We start from the raw sequence: 17,850 nt of genomic DNA, 5'->3' as shown, positions 1-17,850 counted from the left end.
GAATCAATTCTATAAGAAAATACTACATTTTTAATAAAATCCCGAAATTAATTAAAAGTTCGTCCATGGGGAACACGTCTCGAAATCCGACGATAGTTTCAAAATACGACAACCTATTCAATTACGAGTCCATCCATACCAGTTTCACTCAAATACGACTCTGAATCGATACCGAAATCTCGAAAATTCGTTTCTATGAGATTTCAAAAAAATTCCCAAATTTTAATCTCAAAACACAAATTAAATGGTGAAATCAATGATATATTTGTGTATATAGACTAAATCCGAGTTAAAATCACTTACCCCAATGTCTTTCCTTGAAACTCTATCCAAAATCGTCTTTGATCAAGCTCCAATTTGTTAAAAATGGCAAATGGGATGAATGTCCTCTTTTTATAAAATTGTCGAGACAGCCTTCGGAATTGGGCCTCGATCGTGGCTTCGATCATGGCCCTCGAGCCTAGGCCTCGATCGCGACTTCGATCATAAGCTCGAGCCTGGACCTTGGTCATGTCCTCGATTATGGCATCGAGCCTGCTCCTTTGATCATAGCCTTGATTATGGCATCGAGCCCGAGCCTTCGATTGTGACCCTCGATCTTGGGTCTCGATCCTGGCCCTCGAGCATTGCCTTCAATCATGACCCTCGAGCATTGCCTTTGATCATGTCCCTCTAGCTGGACCTTCGATCTTGGATTTGATATTGAGCCTCGTCCCTGGCTTCGCCTCAGGCCGTCGACCTTGGGCTCGATCTTGGGATCGATCACAACCCAAAAATATCCAACAGAAGAAAAAATTGCAGCAGCATTTTAAATCAAAATTTTGATCCGTTAACCATCCAAAACTCACCCGAGGCCCTCGGGACCTCAACCAAATATACCAACAAGTCATAAAATATCATACGGACTTATTTGAAATCTCAAATCACATAAAACGACGCTAAAATCACGAATCATGCTCCAATTCAAGCTTAATGAAACTTAGAATTTCCAACTTCTACATTCGATGTCGAAACATATCAAATCAACTCTGATTGACCTCAAATTTTGCACACAAGTCATAAATGACAAAACGGAGCTATGAAAATTTTCAGAACTGGATTCCGACTCCGATATCAAAAATTCAACTCCCCGGTCAAACTTCCAAACTTAAATTCTCATTTTAGCCATTTGAAGCCTAATTTAACTACAGACTTCCAAATAAAATTCCGAACACGCTCCTAAGTCTAAAATCACCATACGGAGCTATTGGAATCGTTAGAATCCTATTAAGAGGTCGTTTTCTCAAAATATTGACCGAAGTCAAACTTGGCCTTTTAAAACCAACTTAAGGAACCAAGTGTTCCGATTTCAACCCAGATGCTTTCAAATCCTGAACCAACCATTCCCGCAAGTTATAAATCATAAAACGCACATACGGAAAGTTTTATTTTAGGGAACGGGGTTCTAAAAGTTAAAATGACTGATTGGGTCATTACATTCTCCACCTCTTAAACAAACGTTCGTCCTCGAACGAGTTTAGAATTATACCTGGAGTGATGAATAAGTGTGGATATCTACTCCGCATGTTTTCCTCGGCCTCTCAAGTCGCTTCCTCGACTGGTTGGCCCCTTCACTGGACTTTTACTGCAGAAATCTTCTTGGACCTCAACCAGCGAACCTGTTTATCAACAATGGCAACTGGCTCCTCTTCATAACCCAAGCTATTATCTAGATGAACTGTGCTGAAGTCTAACACATGTGATAGGTCCGCATGATACTTCCAGAGCATAGATACATGGAAAACCGGATGAACTCCCGATAGGCTGGGAGGCAATGCAAGCTCATAAGTAACCTCCCAACTCGTCTCAACACCTTAAATGGGCCTATAAACCTTGGGCTCAATTTTCCTTTTTTCCCAAATCTCATGATTCCCTTCATCGGCGAAACTTTCAAGAGAACTTTTTTACCTACCATAAATGATAAATCACGCATTTTCTGATCTACGTAACTCTTATGTCTGGACTGCGCTGTACGAACTCTCTCCTGAATCAACTTTACCTTTTCCAAGGCATCCTTCACTAAATCAGTACCATATAACTTACCTCACCGGGCTCAAACCACCCGATGGGCGAACGACATCGTCGATCATATAAAGCCTCAAATGGAGCCATCTCGATGCTGGATTGGTAACTGTTATTATAAGCAAACTAGGCCAAGGGCAAGAAACGATCCCACTGAGCTCCAAAGTCAATCACACATGCCCTGAACATATCCTCCAAAATTTGAAGTGTCCGCTCTAACTGCCCGTCGGTCTGCGGATGAAAGGTTGTGCTGAGCTCTACACGGGTCCCCAATTCACTCTGTACTGCTCTCCAGAAATGTAAAGTAAACTGAGGGCCTCTATCTGATATGATGGAAATTGGCACGTCATGCAACCGAACTATCTCCTGAATATATATCTGGACCAACCTCTCTGAAGTATACGTAGTCACAATAGGAATAAAGTGTGCCGAGTTGGTCAACCTGTCGACAATGACCCAAACTGCATCAAACTTCTGCAAGGTCCGCGGCAACCCAACTACAAAGTCTATAGTGATGCGTTCCCATTTCCACTCTGGTATAGTCATCTGCTGAAGTAGGCCGTCTGGCCTCTGGTACTCATATTTAACTTGCTGACAATTTGGACACCTAGCTACATACTCAAGTATGTCCTTTTTCATTCGTCTCCACCAATAATGCTGCCTCAAATCACGATACAACTTCGTAGCACCTGTATGAATAGAATACCAGGAACTATGTGCTTCCTCTAGGATCTTTTTCCTCAGTACATCCACATTAGGAACACATAGACGATCCTGGAGTCGCAGAACACTATCCGCGCCAATAGTAACTTCCTTGGCACCACCCCGTAGTATCGTTTCTCGAAGAACCATTAAGTGTGGATCATCATACCGGCAAGCCTTGATCTGTTCAAATAGTGAAGACTGAGCTACAACACATGCAAGAACTCGGCTAGGCTTTGAAATATCCAGCCGCACAAGTCTGTTGGTCAAGGACTGAATATCTGAAGCCAATGGCCTCTTCTCTGCTGAAATGAAAGCCAAACTACCCATACTCTCCGCCTTTCTACGTCTGCAACCACATTTGCCTTGCTCGGATGATATAGGATAGTAATATCAAAATCTTTCAGTAACTCAAGCCATCTGCACTGTCTCAAATTTAAGTCCTTCTGCTTGAACAAATGCTGCAAGCTGCGATGATCAGTGTAAATTCACAAGATAATCCATACAGATAATGCCTCCAAATCTTTAGGGCGTGAACAATCGCAGCTAACTTCAAATCATGTACCGGATAATTCTTCTCGTGGGGTTTCACCTGACGCGTGAAGCGTCACAATATCAAATACCTAGAGTGCATAAATCTCTACATCTCTTAACCATGGAATTAGTTCATCTAACTAACACTATTTACCAACAATTTATAACTTCCAATCATCACATGTGTGACCATTCATCCACACCCAACCAACAAAATTACATCAATTAATTACCTTTCAATCTCTACAATGGTTATACATTTAAATTGGGAACTTATGTCTTCTAATCACCATACCATAAGTTCAAATACCTAGTTCATACTCATATTCCTATAATATATCCATACATGTAATTATAAGGGTGTATAGTTACCTTTTGGAAGAAATCTTGCAAAACCCTTTTTTGAATTCTTGAAGAAATTTCTTGAAGATCTAAGGATTTCATGGCAGATTGAGTTAGTTCTAGAGTGGAATTGATGGAATGAAACACCAAATTAGTAGGGATTACTCACCTTGAAGATGGGGGGAGTTGGAGGTCTTGAGAGAGTGGAGGAAAATCCCAAAGCTCGGCCAAGAAAAATGGGGTAAAGTGAACCCCGAATGAGTATATAGCGTTTCGGGCACCACAGGTGGCGTCGGGGGGCTCCGAATGAGTATATAGCGTTTCGGGCGCCACAAGTTGCACCGGGGGGCTACCTGTGGCGCTGGTTCCAGTACCTAATAGAAATCCCAACGACAGGGATAGCGCCCCATGCTTCCCTGGGCGCTGGCGACGGGAAATTATTTTTTCTGACACGGAAACGGGCATAACTCTCTCATACGATGTCCGAATTCGATGATTCTTTTTGCTATGGTTCCGTAATTTCAATACGGATCTAATACTTCAATCAAAACTGAATTTGGAGCTCGTTTTCTTAATATGATACCACATATACTCGAAGAAGTGACGTCGAAATATCCTAGGTTCGATGCCGAAACATAGCAAATCAAGTTTGATTGACCTCAAATTTTGCACACAAGTCATAATACATCATATGAAGCTATTCAAGACTTCAAATAGTAGAAAAAAGAGTAATTACTCAAAACGATAAGTCGGATCGTTACACTTAGCATCAAATTTATGGCATAAATAATTTTGTAAAGAACCAAATTAAGTGGTTCGTCTCCGACACGAAAATAAATAAACTTAATACTTTTCAATAAGAAAGTGAATTGTGCTCAAAGCTAAGTAGAAAGAAAAATATTCCTAAAATTTCTAATATAAGTGAAAATGAGATTTTAGTTTCTCGAGCTCGATAGTTTTTTCAAAAGATGGTTGTTTTAATCACAAGTTCAATTAGTCTAAAAGTAAGTATGTTTATCTTGCATGAACAAAACTACAGATTCATATACCAGAATGAATGGCACAAGTAAAGGGAAGAAAATGATAATATGCATGAAATTAGTGTTAGAAAAACAATCGTACTCTTGGCAATTGGGGTAACGGGGGAATGGGGTGTGTGTGTACTTACCTCCATTTAGCCATAAAACAAGGGGCTTGGTAGAAGGATCTTGAGTTGATTCAGTGAAGTAATAGAACAAGGCTCTACCAGCATCAGCGTCAATAGTCACATATCCTGAATACTGATCGAAATTAACCCCACTTGGTTGCCCCGGCAATGCCGAGATCTTGTCATCTTCCTTTGATCCTACCTGTGGCACTATGAATCCTGACACTGATCTCTGTTTCTCATCAGCCGCTAGGCTATTGGTAATTCTTGTTGTGTGCAAGCGATTTGCTCGTCGAGCCTTAAGAAATTTGCTTAGAACATCAGCTTCTCCTGCATTATATTGTTGGGCACTTAAGTAGCACAAAATAATTAGAGAAAGATTTAAAACAGAATGAACTTTCATTTTCTTCCTTCCCGTGCAAGAAACAAGAAATGGTGAATGATAACTCAACGATAAATGTTCTTCATTATATATAAAGAGTATGCAAAAAGTTGAGAATGTCGTCCTATCTTTATTTTTTTGGTACTTGGTATGAGATTGACGCTGTTGTAGTGATATGTTTGTACTTTGTGCTCATTGGTTAAAACGTCGCACGACACTTAACAGCTTTGAATTGTTTCTTAAGTTGTTTCAAAGGGGAGAAAACGAAGGATATATATTAAGGAGTTTGTCGGCTTCCATATTTTTACATCGTTGTTCGATCAGACAGGACGGCTGATAGAGAAATGAGATAAAGTGAAGATTTATTTAATAAAATAGATTTTTGAGTCTTTCTCAGAAGAAAATTCAGTGATGATGAATTAGGTTATTTGGCGAGACGATTCTGAGGACAGAGAAATTAGAAAGAAAAAAAAAAGAAAAAAAAAAGAAGGTGTGCAAAGATTTAAATGGTTCCTCCTTGAATAAAAAGAAATATCAAATTGGTCTCACAAGAAAAAAACGAATCAATATTAGATCCTTAGATATTCTTTTTATGTATTTAAGTAGCTCGGATCTAGTATTTCAAAATAATAGAGAAATGATGTTTACTCTTTTCTCTCAAGCTTGATCCCTAGGGGGTTTGATCTAGTCCTATGCTCTTCGTATTTTGCTTTTCTATTTAATAAAAATCAGTGTGGTTGTATAAAATAAAATGAAGATTTATCAAAGATTACTTTGTTTTGTTTCATTTATACTAGTTTACACACTTAACAACACACCATTTAACCTTTGTGAGAAACAGTATTACTCCATCTGTTTTAGTCTGATTAACTTTAAGAATGCGTCTTTTAAAAAGTTATGACGTTCAAACATAATACTTTACTATGTCTTATATACCCAATGAACTATAAGAGAAACCAAAAACTTATTATTATACAACATTAATGCTAGACAACATTCGTCTCTACGTACAATTGGAAATATTCATGTTCGTAAGTCAAAGAGTTGAACATCAAAAGCAATAATATCGGCCGGCTATTGCACCTAAAAAGTAAAGCTAGAATTGCCTCTTCCATTGTTCGGCAAAGAAGATAGAAACATATTTAATAGTACTTAATTAAGAAGAAAATTTATTGTTAAGGCTTTTCAAGTATAATCAAGAGAGGTTATAGATTGCTAGAATTTGTGTTTTATTTCCTCTCAGAGTCACGGAAAAGAAGAGACATATTTCTTAATGAGAATAAGAATTTGATTAATAAAATATGTCCAATTATTCGGATGAGTGGGAAATGAACTTCCAACGTGATCAATCCCAAATGCTAAGAATGATTGGCAAAGAACATATTCAACAAAGCAAAAGCTCGACGTGGTTGAAATTGTGGAACTTGGTGCCCTGCTCCCCTAACTGTTGCGAAAGCTAATCCATCATAAACCACCATATATCCAGCTACCTGCAGAAATTATACAAACCACCTTTAAATTAAAAAAAAAAAAAAACAAAGAACGAAACAATAAGATTTATTTCTCACCACAAATATATAAAATTATCATTAAAAAATATATTCGAAGAACGTACTTCTTGTGTGTCATCAAGCCAAGGACGCCAAGGTTTGATCACCTTAAGGTTCATAGCACTAAGGCTATAGCGAGTTGAAGTAACTGAAACTACTGCATCAACATCTCCACTGTTTCCAAACAATACAAATCCACTTGTTCTTTATTCGAACAATTAAAAATATTGTATCATGAACATAAACCAAAGTCTAAGATAAGCCCATAATAAAGTTACCTGTAAAGAAGTATACGTAGACCAGATGCAATAAGTCTCTTGTATATCGGAAACATGGTTGCTGGAGTATCCTTCCAATCCAAATTGCTACCATACCAAATGAAAAAAAATAAAAAATCATCGTATCATATCATATACACTATGTTTTATATGAGTTCAATTACCTTCTACATATTAAAAGTGACACACACTATCAACTAATCTAAAAGATGACTAAACTAACATAAAGAGTGAGATTTTGTAATCTTGAAAATAAGACATGTCATTGCCGCTACAGATTTAAATACACATGGATATGTACATTGGATGATATAAAAGAGTTTCTGTCAGGTGTCTTAAAAGATAAGTAGAAGTTATTATCTATAAAAAGTAGAATTTAATTTATAAATAGAAAAATAACGTAAATTATTTGTTACAACACATTTTACACTAACAGTGTATATATATAAATCAATACATATACAACGACAGTGTAAAAATTCTTTATACTATCGGTATATATAAGTTAAATCGATATGCTATACATAATATTTACTTAGTTGGATTACCTGCATGGGTTCCAAAGATAAGGAAGGTTAGTGAGGTTAGCATGCAAGGCCTTCTGCACATGAGGAAGATTGAGATAATTCTGAACGTATTGTTGTTCGCAAGGATCATATCCATTCTTCAGTTTCGGAGAAGAAGATCTGCTCTTTGAATTAATGGAACATTGGGGACCATATATGTTGTAAGGATCGACGTTTCCCAACTCAGCCTCTGCTATGTTCTGAAAATGTTGGCATGTTTCGGTCTCCGTTTTGCAGTGTTGTAGGAGACCTCGATGAGTCTCGTCTGAGATTAGTGCATGACTCCATAAATAATCCAATGTCCCTTTCTCGTCTGTTTCATCATTCATTATACCATTCCCTATCTGCAATATAAAGAAATAATTTATGTCATGACATAGAGTAGACTTTTGGGCTGTGTAAAGGAAATTCAAAACATAATATATAAAGGTAAATATCAGACTTTTTCTTATATATACCATGTAATTTTTCGGCGAAGGGATTCGGGTGAACACCCTTGCACCCCTAAATCCGCCCCTCATCACTAGGTATACAAGTAAGATTTGATAACAGAGAGATCAAACAAATTAAAAGGTCAACAAATTAAATGATATAATACCATGATTCCTTTGAATTGGATGTAGAAGTTTGTGGTAGGCAACATGTTCATCTTGACAATGATGTCTGCTAGCTCTGGTACGTAGAATCCTGTGATGAGCAGTCACAGCAATAATAGCTGTCATGTCAATATTAGACTTTAGATACAGACTACTTATATAAGATTGTATTACAAATATAGCCAAAATTTTCAATCAGAATGCTCATTTCGGCTTTGAGCTGAGACTGTACAGGAGGACATTTCTGTGAATGGTCAGAAATATGCACAAGCTGTCTCTGATACAGTGGTCCTTAATTCTTACAAATTTTATTGGACAGAACTCAATAATGAGGGCTCTCACTACTAGAAAGATAAGTCAAGAATATCAAAAGTTTTTGTTTTGTATTTTTTCGTTTGTTAATTACTGATACTGTACTAGATACCTGCATAGCTTTCTCCCATGATGTAGAAATCCCTGCCTTTGTAATGTGGAAACCTCTTGAACCAATTCACTAGAAACCTATATGCATCTTCAGCTGTCACCCAATAAAAAAGAATATAGTTTAAGGAAAAGAAATAAATATATAACTGAATTAATGATAAATAAAAAAATGAAAAATCTCGTTTGATAAGAAAAGACACCACCTCTGCCTCACTTTAAGTGACCAAAAGATTTGACCATGTTTTTAACGATACTCAAGTGTAGTCTTTAAAAAAAATTAAAAAATAGTTACAGACTACAAACGATAATAATATAACTGTTTGCACAATGTTTGATTGGAGTTGAGTGTTGACGAATAGAGCATGTGAAGTTGAAATTGAAGTTGAGGAGTTAAATGAAAGAGTAAAATTTCATCATTTTGACTGTTAAAATTGTTTTAAAAAAATAATAATGAAACTGACAATTATTACTATTGTATTAACGAGATTTTTCGGTGTGTACCAGTCCTCTTATCGCCTGACTTTGAATAGTCCGAGGTAGTGTTGGAATAGGAGAACCCAACCCCTGCCGGCGACTCCAGAAACATCACATTCGCAACTGTATACCATCATTACATATGTAAATAAATAAAAGAAAGAAAAAACATACAATAACTATAAGTAGTTATAGTTATTGTACAATGCATTTGGCAGCGAAATGTATTTTTCTAATACCCGTACAATTCCATTCCGGGCAAGGTACATAGTACGAGAATCAAAGTTCTTAATACCCGTTTGATCGTAGATTTTGCCAAAATAAATTTGGATATTTGTGATTGATAATCAAAGTTTTTACGAGAATCAAAGTTTTTTAATGAATGTTATTGATAATGGTACTGTTGGGTATTTGTGATAGTTTTTAGAACTTGTGGGTATAAATCATATTTCATGTTTTTCCAAAATAAATTTGGGAAATATGTTTTGAAAACTGATGTCCAAACGCATTTTCATCTCCAAACCAAACTTCACCCAAATCAGATTTTTTAGAACAAATTTGGGAATCTATGGCCAAACGCTAGCTTACTTTACACCGTAAATTTAGATACAAATTCATTTTTTTACATAAAAAGTACTATAATTCATAAAAAAATTATAATTCAAAATATTTATAAAACATTTAAGAAAACACATGATAAAGAAGAACCTCTTTGGCTCCCCAAATAGTAATGTGTCAAACATCTGTCATGGATGCTTCTAGATTAAGCTAAGAGAGATCGCAACTTAGAGAGGAAAAGAGAAGATGAGAAAATTATTTTCACTATTGTATTGAATAACCGTCTATACTCATACATATAAAGTGTAATCCAACTGACTCTAACTAACTTCTAATTGTATAATTAGCAACTAATCTAACACTCTTTACCAGCTAAGTGTCATCTGGCTTCCTACTCATGTGACACCTTTAACACTCCCCCTCAAGCTATGTAATATGAACAAATTGAACATTCCTAGCTTGGATAATAGGAAGTCATGTTGCGCCTTTCCTAAACCTTTAGTTAGAATATCTGCCAGCTGCAAACTTGTGGACACATGTTCTGTGTGTATAATGCCCTCATGTATCTTCTCCCTAATGAAGTGACGGTCGATTTCTATGTGCTTCGTTCGTTCATGATAGATAGGATTAGCAGCAATTTGAAGTGCTCCCTTGCTATCACAATATAGTTTAACAGGCAACTCCAGCTTCACCTTCAGTTCCTCACACAGTCTAATGAGCCAAACTATTTCTGCAATTGCATTGGCCATACTTCTGTATTATGCCTCTGCTGAACTTCTTGACACTGTACTTTGCTTCTTTGATTTTCAAGAAATCAAGGAGTCTCCCAGCTTGACTATGAAGCCACTAACTAACCTTCTTGTCATGGGACAATTGGCCTAGTCTGCATCACGGTAGACTGTAAGTTGTGAGGATGGCTTAGAAGGTAACAAGATGCCCAAACCAGGTGCATTCTTTAAGTACTTCACCACCCTTAGAGCCCCTTCCACGTGTGATCTCTTTGGTTTATGCATAAATTGACTCAGGTTCTGCACTGTGTATCTTATATCTGGTCGAGTCATTGTTAGGTATAGCAGCTTCCCTACTAGTTTCTGATAGCCAGTAGGATCGGACAACAACTCATCAGTATTGCCCTCAGTCTTATAGTTGTGATCAAATTATTCACTAGTGAACCTTTGATTGACCTCCGTAGGTATGCTAGTAGGCTTAGAAGCAGCCACTCATAAGTCTGCAATAAGGAGCTAGTGCAAACTTTCTTTAACATACTAGTATTCCATTGTGCTCTTTGCAATTTCAATACCAAGAAAGTATCTCATCTCCCCCAGATCCTTGATCTTGAAATGCTGATGGAGCATGAGTTAGCTGCATGAATGAGAGAAGGAGAAGAACATGTGATGAGGAGGTTATCCACATAAACTAGGATGAGGAACAGGTCATTCCCTAATCTTTGAGTGAAGAGGGACTAGTCATGATGACTTAGAATAAAGCCTGAGGAGAGAAGTGCCTCACAAAGCTTAAGATTTCACTGTCGAGAGGCTTGTTTCAAGCCACACATAGACTTATGTAGCTTGCATACTCTCCTACATCCCCCCCCCCCCCCCATGTCCTAGAAGACCAGGAGGTGGAACCATGTAAACATCCTCTACAAGATCACCCTGGAGGAATGCATTGAGTATATCCATTTGATGCAACCTTCAACCATGCATTGCAGCCAAGGATAAGATAGTCCTCACAGTGACCATCTTAACCACAGGAGAAAAAGTCTCTTAGTAATCCAACCCCTCCTGCTGAGTATATCCCTTAGCTACCAAACAAACTTTGTATCTATCCACCTCACCTTTAGCATTGTATTTGACTTTGAATACTCATTTACAACCAATGACTCTCTTTTCAGGAGGTATATTAACCAGCTGTCAAGTGTGATTGTCTTGAAAGGCTTGCAGTTCTTGTTGCATAGCTGCTACCCACTGTGGATCATAAAGAGCTTCTTCATGAGTATCAGGCTCCCTCACAGATGAGATGCTACAAATGACCTTGTAATAGGGGTCTGAAAGTGAAGGATATGACATATATACTGATAAAGGATAACTTGTGCCCATTACAGCATGTGATAGAGGCTTGGACCCCTTATGAACATAGTCACTAAGCCAACTAGGAGTCTTGGAGGTTCTGCATGACTTTCTTGTGACTGTAAGCTCTCAAGAATCTGGAGCAACAGTAACATCTGCTACATTATCATAAGGAGCCTTACTAAGAATGGGAGAATCAGTACTAGCAGCAGGGACTGATACAGTAGTAGCATTCTTAGAGACACCAGCTGTAGGGTCTCCTAAATTCAAAGAAGTAGGAATAGAAGGACTAGAGGGGACAAAGACTGGCTCAACTATAGATGAAGTCTCCAATGGAGCTGCATCAATAGTAGTTTCAAGAACAAAGGGATCATGGCGACCATTCCAATACTCCACAAGATTAGGTGGTCTAAGTTGATAGTAGGAGGACTTGAAGGGAAATATATCTTCTCTAAATGAAACATCCCTGCTGACAAAGATCAGTTTATTGGCTGTGTTATACAACCTATAGCCTTTCTGAGTGGTAGAGTATCCCATATGCACTGTTGGGATTGCTTTTGCTCCAAATTTGTCACTTTTGGCACCCACACTTATGGCATAACATAAGCACCCCTTAGGTGTTGTAGGTTAGGACTCCTCCTATAGAATGCCTCAAATGGTGACTTTCTTGCCACAGTAGTGGATGGAATCCTGTTAATCAGATACGCAGCATTCTGAACACATAATCCCCAGAAAGTTAGAGGAATGCAACCCTGAAACCTCTTCCTACCTCAAAAGGTTGTATGTGCTTTCGTTCAACAACTTCATTCTGCTGTGGAGTATGAACACATGAGTTTTGATGTACAATTCATGCACCACTGAACAAATCTATACAATGTGAGTTAAATAACTCTGTACCATTATCACTTCTGAAAACCTTGATTGAACTATAAAACTGTGTCTTTATTAGTGACATAAAATCTTTTAATACAAATGAGACATCACTCTTCAACCTTAACAAGAACCAGACCATCCTGCTACAATCGTCTACAAGTGTAAGAAAGAATCTATGACCACCATATGTACATTGTATGGACCCCATACATCACCATGAACTAGCTCAAACAGTGTAGTAGTTCCACTAGTACTTTGAGGAAAAGAAAGCCTAGTTTGCTTAGCTAAAGGACATATAGAACAAGTTCTGCCAGTATCTGTCTTGATATCTTTAAAAAAGTTCATTTGTTGTAGTATTCTATGATGAACATGCCCCAACCTCTTATGCCACAATGCTGCAGATTGAGTCAAAGTAGTAGCCAATGATTGTGGTATCTTATTCTTTATATTATTTCTCCAATAGTACAAGTCATTGTGCATTCTATCAGTCCCTTTCACCTTCCCAATGTGAAGGTCCTGCATCAGAAAAAAATCAAGATAGAAAGACATGAAACACTGCATTCTCTAGTTAGTTTAGCCACTGACAACAAGTTAAACTTGAAGTCTGGTACACACAACACATCCCTGATGTCCCCTTGTGCCAATCTACATTTACCAACATGACTAATAGGCAACTTTTTCCATCAGGTAAATGCAACAGTGAGCCTTGCTTAGCATAGTCATTCAAATCAAATAACATTTAAGGAGTAGATACCATATGATCTGTTGCTCCTATGTCCATTATCTAATTGTGCCCGGTTTTACTAGCCAGAAAAGAACAAATAGTACCTGCCATATTAGCTGATGTTTCTGGAACATAATCTTTGTTGAGCATTTGTAAGATTTGACTATACTGTTCCGGAGTAAATATAACAGTGACACCACCTGTATATCCCTAAGATTGTCCCTGAGATTGAGCATCTTCCATGTGTACAGGATTATGAGTCCCTTACCTTTGCACCTGCATATGTTGTTGTCCCCATATGATATGCCTGCATAAAGATTCCCAAAATCTACAGTCATACATGTTTCCCTTGCATTGCATCTTCCTCAATTGTTCCTTGGTGACCAATAGGTGCTCATTGGTAACCAGTAGGTGCTCCTTGTTTTCTTCTGCCTTTAAAGTCTGTCGGATAACTAATGAGCTGGTACCAATTTTCTTTACTATGTCCTTTCATCTTGCAATGTTCACAAAATATACTGTAATTCCTTTTGTTCTTCTTGATTGAACCTCATTTTACTGCTGAGCTCCACAATGTTGTAATATCATTTTCCTCGGCTATTGAGTTCAGCCCAATGTGTGATAAAGTTCCCGATGTACTCATTTGACTTCCGTCTTCAACAATTGGAGCATAAGGCCGATTCAAAGTAGGTTCTACTGATTTCATTAGAATCTGTCTTCTAGCTTGAGCATAGGAATCATTCAGTCCACTAAGAAATTGTAATAGCCTCTGCCGCTGAAGATGATCAGCATACTACTTCGAATTTGTTGAGGGTACCATTGCATCATACTCAGCCAGAGCTCCCAATTTTATAAAATACATGGACACTGAATCTGTTCGTTGGAAAATTGTAGCAATTTCTCTATGAAATTGAAAGATCCTCATCGTATTCACCTTATCAAACATCTCCTTTAGATCTTCTCATACTAGGTGAGCATTAAAAGCATACACAATTCCACTAAGTACGTAAATCTGGAGATACTGTGTTCATAATCCACGAGAGCACAATCGCATTACATGTCTCCCAGTCTTCATGTAGCTCTGACCTAAACTGATCCTTAGTGGGTGTGCCATTGACGAACCCTAACTTTCGTTTTGCCTAAGTGCAATTTTCATCGATCTCCGCCATAATTCGTAATTCTCAGATCCAGTGAGTTGGACTGGAATCAACATGAAACTTGGAGTATCTGAGGGATGCACAAACAGAGGATGAATGTGGTCAATTTTTTCCGTCGTCATCGTCGATTCGATGTTCTCGAGGGAAGGAGATGAAGACGAACGAGTTGAAGTTTCGTTCACATGAACTCAGAGGAGAATTAGACGAGAGCAATGATCGCACAAAGCTCTGATACCATGCCAAACATCTGTCGTGGATGCTTCTAGATTGAGCTAAGAGAGATCGCAGCTTAGAGAGGAAAAGAGAAGATGAGAAAATTACTGTTGTATTGAATAACCGTCTATACACATACATATACAATGTAATCCAACGGATTCTAACTAATTTCTAATTGTATAATTAGCAACTAATCTAACAGACTCTTTGCCTACTAAGTGTCAGCTGGCTTCCTACTCACGTGACACCTTTAACATAATGTTGTCACATAAATTGAAAAAGATAGAGTATACGTTATTACAAAAAATAGTTGTCTTATTTCTTGAGAAATTAGTTTCATTAATTATAAGTAGGTCTATATTAGTTTAGCAAATGAAATGTACCTTTGTTCCATGCAAATCTTCTGGAATAAAGGGTTTTACCATCAGGGTTTACACCAAAAGGCCCAAGCTCTAGCATGGCCCCGAATCCTAATGATGAACATCCTGGACCTGTACCCAATTGTGCTTTTATTCGTCATTCAATAGCCGAAGAAAATGACAGCTCTTATCTTCATATACACCAACAATTTTTTAAACTTCCTTTTTTTCTCTTCTACTTTAGTAAAGAAGTAAAGAAAGAAAAAGAGCGAACAAAACGAATAAAGTGACCAATAATTCTCTGTTGCGCGTCCCCACTTAATAACTCCATTTGTCTATGAACCACTTTCTTGCAAATGAGCGAAAATTAGATGTTCCTCGGACCATTTATACCTTTTGGGAAATCAAAATTTCAAATAATAAAGAGTTACTCTTCTAGTCCCTAATAAGTGACCATTTTATAGTTGGCACATCCATTAAAGAAATACGAACTCTTAGAGAAAAAAAATATATTCACTAAATTAACCTTAATTAATTATTTCCTTGACACGTTGGAATATGTAAATAAGGGTAAATTTTAGAAAAATAAAATTAATTCCTTATTGATTAGGTAAATGGATACTTATTTTTGACCAAAATAAAAAAGTAAAATAGTCACTTATTGTGGACCGGGGAGAGTAATGAGTATCACTATTAAGAAAAATTACAAACATAAAACGAAAGTTATTGCTCCCTCTGCTTTATTTTATACATTAACATTTGACTTGATTTAGGAAGAAAAAAGACTTCAAAAATATCTCATAGATATTTGAACGGCTACAAGAATATACTATTAAGGGTAAATTGAAATGTCTAAAGTTAAAAAAGTATTCAAATATATAAAATGTGTAAAATAGATTGGAAAAAAAAAATGTTAAGTATATAATGTGGAACACGTGGAGTAATATTCAACTTAATTTGATGCAGAATATATGTGCATAAAGGGTAAGTTAGATTAAATCGAAACAAAACAAATGAGTACTTAATCAAATTAGGTGCATGACAAAAGAATTAAGAGAAGATGAGTAATTAGTAAGACAAAATTAAGTTGAGAAAGAATCATCAACACATATAATTTACCTCCATTTAGCCAAAGAACAAGAGGTTTTGAAGAAGCATTTCCAGAAGAAGCTTCAGCAAAGTAATAGAAAAGGCTTCTTCCATTCTTTACATCAACATTAACATATCCTGCATATTGCTTAAACATCACATTTGAAGGCTGCGCTGGAAGACCATCTTTAATAAGATCATCCTCCATATTTCCGACATGTTTTTCATCGGAAAATACTAAGTTTTCTGTCTCATCCTCATTAGTAGCATAAGTAGTTGTCTGAGCATGCATTTTAGAACGACGCCAAGACATTAATGTACGTGCCTGATCCATTTGGAAGCCATGGCTAAGGCCATGGAAAGTACTTAATGTAACAAGAAAAAACAACTTCAACTTTGTGAGAAACAAAGAGTATTTGTGTTCCTTCTCCATTATTTGAGTTGATGTTATGGAGTGCGCACTTTGGGTTTTGTTGGCTGGGGGATGTTATATATAGAAAGTTTTCAGACAGGTATGACTAATTTGAATTGTCTTTTTTGAGGTATATAATAATCATACCTTATCTTTAACTCAATTATTCAAGATTCTCTTTTTTGCAACCTCATACTAGATCTATACGATTATAAACACTTACTGTTGCAATTCAGAAAACGACTCAGCTGCTTCATCATCATGCCAACTCAGCATCCTACGTTAGTATCATCAAACTTACAGCTCCATCTCATGATGAGGCATATTGCCGTCCCTGCGGTCATTGCAGTGTAAAATTAAATTATCTAAAAGATAATTACACGTATTCGTTCATAAAAAATAAAATAATCTCCTTTTTTACTATATCTAGAAGTTTTTCTAGACACAGTTACAAACAAAAGAAATTCAATCAAACCTCCTCCTTTTATATTGCTGAAATGTGAGAAATATCAATACCATTTTGGTCTTTCCTTGTTTTGTCCCTTTTTTCTTGGGGCGGCGTGACTAATTAAAATTCCAGGATGTTGTGGAAATTTTGATCTTGGAGAGAGACTGATTACTGAGTGCCGTGGAGATATATTATAGAGTTACATCGCTAACGATGAAAGTCGTAAAATAATAAATAAAATAACTATTTCTTCAGAAATTGTTCATTTGTTTCTGTCTATATGAGAAATAATCGATGAAAAAAACCCCATATCTTTTTGCACACTGTGGTTCGAATATTGAAAAGAAAAAAGCATGATGGCGGGTAAAAAAGTAAAAAATAAAAGTCGATCAGTTGTCTAAATGCATGTTTTCTATGTGATTAAATGCGACATACGAGTGTGATTTTCTACATCAACTTTTTAGCTTTTCCGATATATTTAAAAGAATAGCCCAATGTTTCACGAATTTGTAATTATTTATAATGATGCGTCTATTAATCCAATTTTGACCCATGACAGAAGATAGTGGACTAGTCAGCCGTACTTGGCTAATGATGGACATTTTAGCAATTATTGCTCAACCCCTCAACCAAATGAATAGCGGAACTCTTGCATCTGCACAGAATGTTATGTGCATACAAACTTTTAACTATTAAACATGAATTAATTAATATGTATTTTTATTCTATTAAAACACCTAAATATAATATGATTTGACGTAAACACCAGAATAAAGACTTTTATCAAATAAGTTACTGTGGCATTCTACTTTTTAACTCTCTCGAAACACAAGCAAAAAAAAAAATCTCTTGAAACGCAATACCCGAGCAAGCTTTTTCATGCACAGATGCTG

At 36.8% G+C, this 17,850-nt stretch overlaps 2 protein-coding genes across 2 annotated transcripts in view; both read right to left on the bottom strand.

Annotated features, from left to right (window-relative positions):
• LOC104111819 (serine carboxypeptidase 1-like) overlaps nt 1–5,599 on the bottom strand; it is a 31,464-nt gene extending 25,865 nt beyond the window's left edge. The window contains exon 1 of the mRNA XM_070185018.1: nt 4,808–5,599. Within this exon, the coding sequence (XP_070041119.1) occupies nt 4,808–5,189 (382 nt within the window). The 5' untranslated portion in view covers nt 5,190–5,599. The remainder of the gene's footprint in view (nt 1–4,807) is intronic.
• Nucleotides 5,600–6,380: 781 nt separating this feature from the next.
• Nucleotides 6,381–16,837, bottom strand: LOC104087519 (serine carboxypeptidase-like 26). The gene is made up of 9 exons (XM_009592022.4): nt 16,128–16,837; nt 15,033–15,140; nt 9,083–9,178; nt 8,583–8,675; nt 8,161–8,249; nt 7,545–7,906; nt 6,997–7,083; nt 6,784–6,892; nt 6,381–6,658 (listed from the first exon to the last, which is right to left on the bottom strand). The coding sequence occupies exons 1-9, from the start codon at nt 16,528–16,530 to the stop codon at nt 6,527–6,529; spliced, it is 1,479 nt and encodes a 492-aa protein (XP_009590317.1). The 5' UTR covers nt 16,531–16,837; the 3' UTR covers nt 6,381–6,526.
• Between the last annotated feature and the right edge of the window lie 1,013 nt (nt 16,838–17,850).

The sequence above is a fragment of the Nicotiana tomentosiformis genome, chromosome 1 (assembly GCF_000390325.3).
Source record: "Nicotiana tomentosiformis chromosome 1, ASM39032v3, whole genome shotgun sequence".
Lineage (NCBI taxonomy): Eukaryota > Viridiplantae > Streptophyta > Magnoliopsida > Solanales > Solanaceae > Nicotiana > Nicotiana tomentosiformis.
This window is presented reverse-complemented; position numbering and strand designations above follow the sequence as displayed.

Coding starts and splice junctions, on each gene's coding strand:
- LOC104087519 (XM_009592022.4), bottom strand. CDS start 16,530: ATGGAGAAGGAACACAAATACTCTTTGTTTCTCACAAAGTTGAAGTTG. Junction 15,141..16,127: donor TGTTCTTTGGCTAAATGGAG/GTAAATTATATG, acceptor AATTGGGTACAG/GTCCAGGATGTTCATCATTA. Junction 6,893..6,996: donor CTACGTATACTTCTTTACAG/GTAACTTTATTA, acceptor GTTTGGAAACAG/TGGAGATGTTGATGCAGTAG.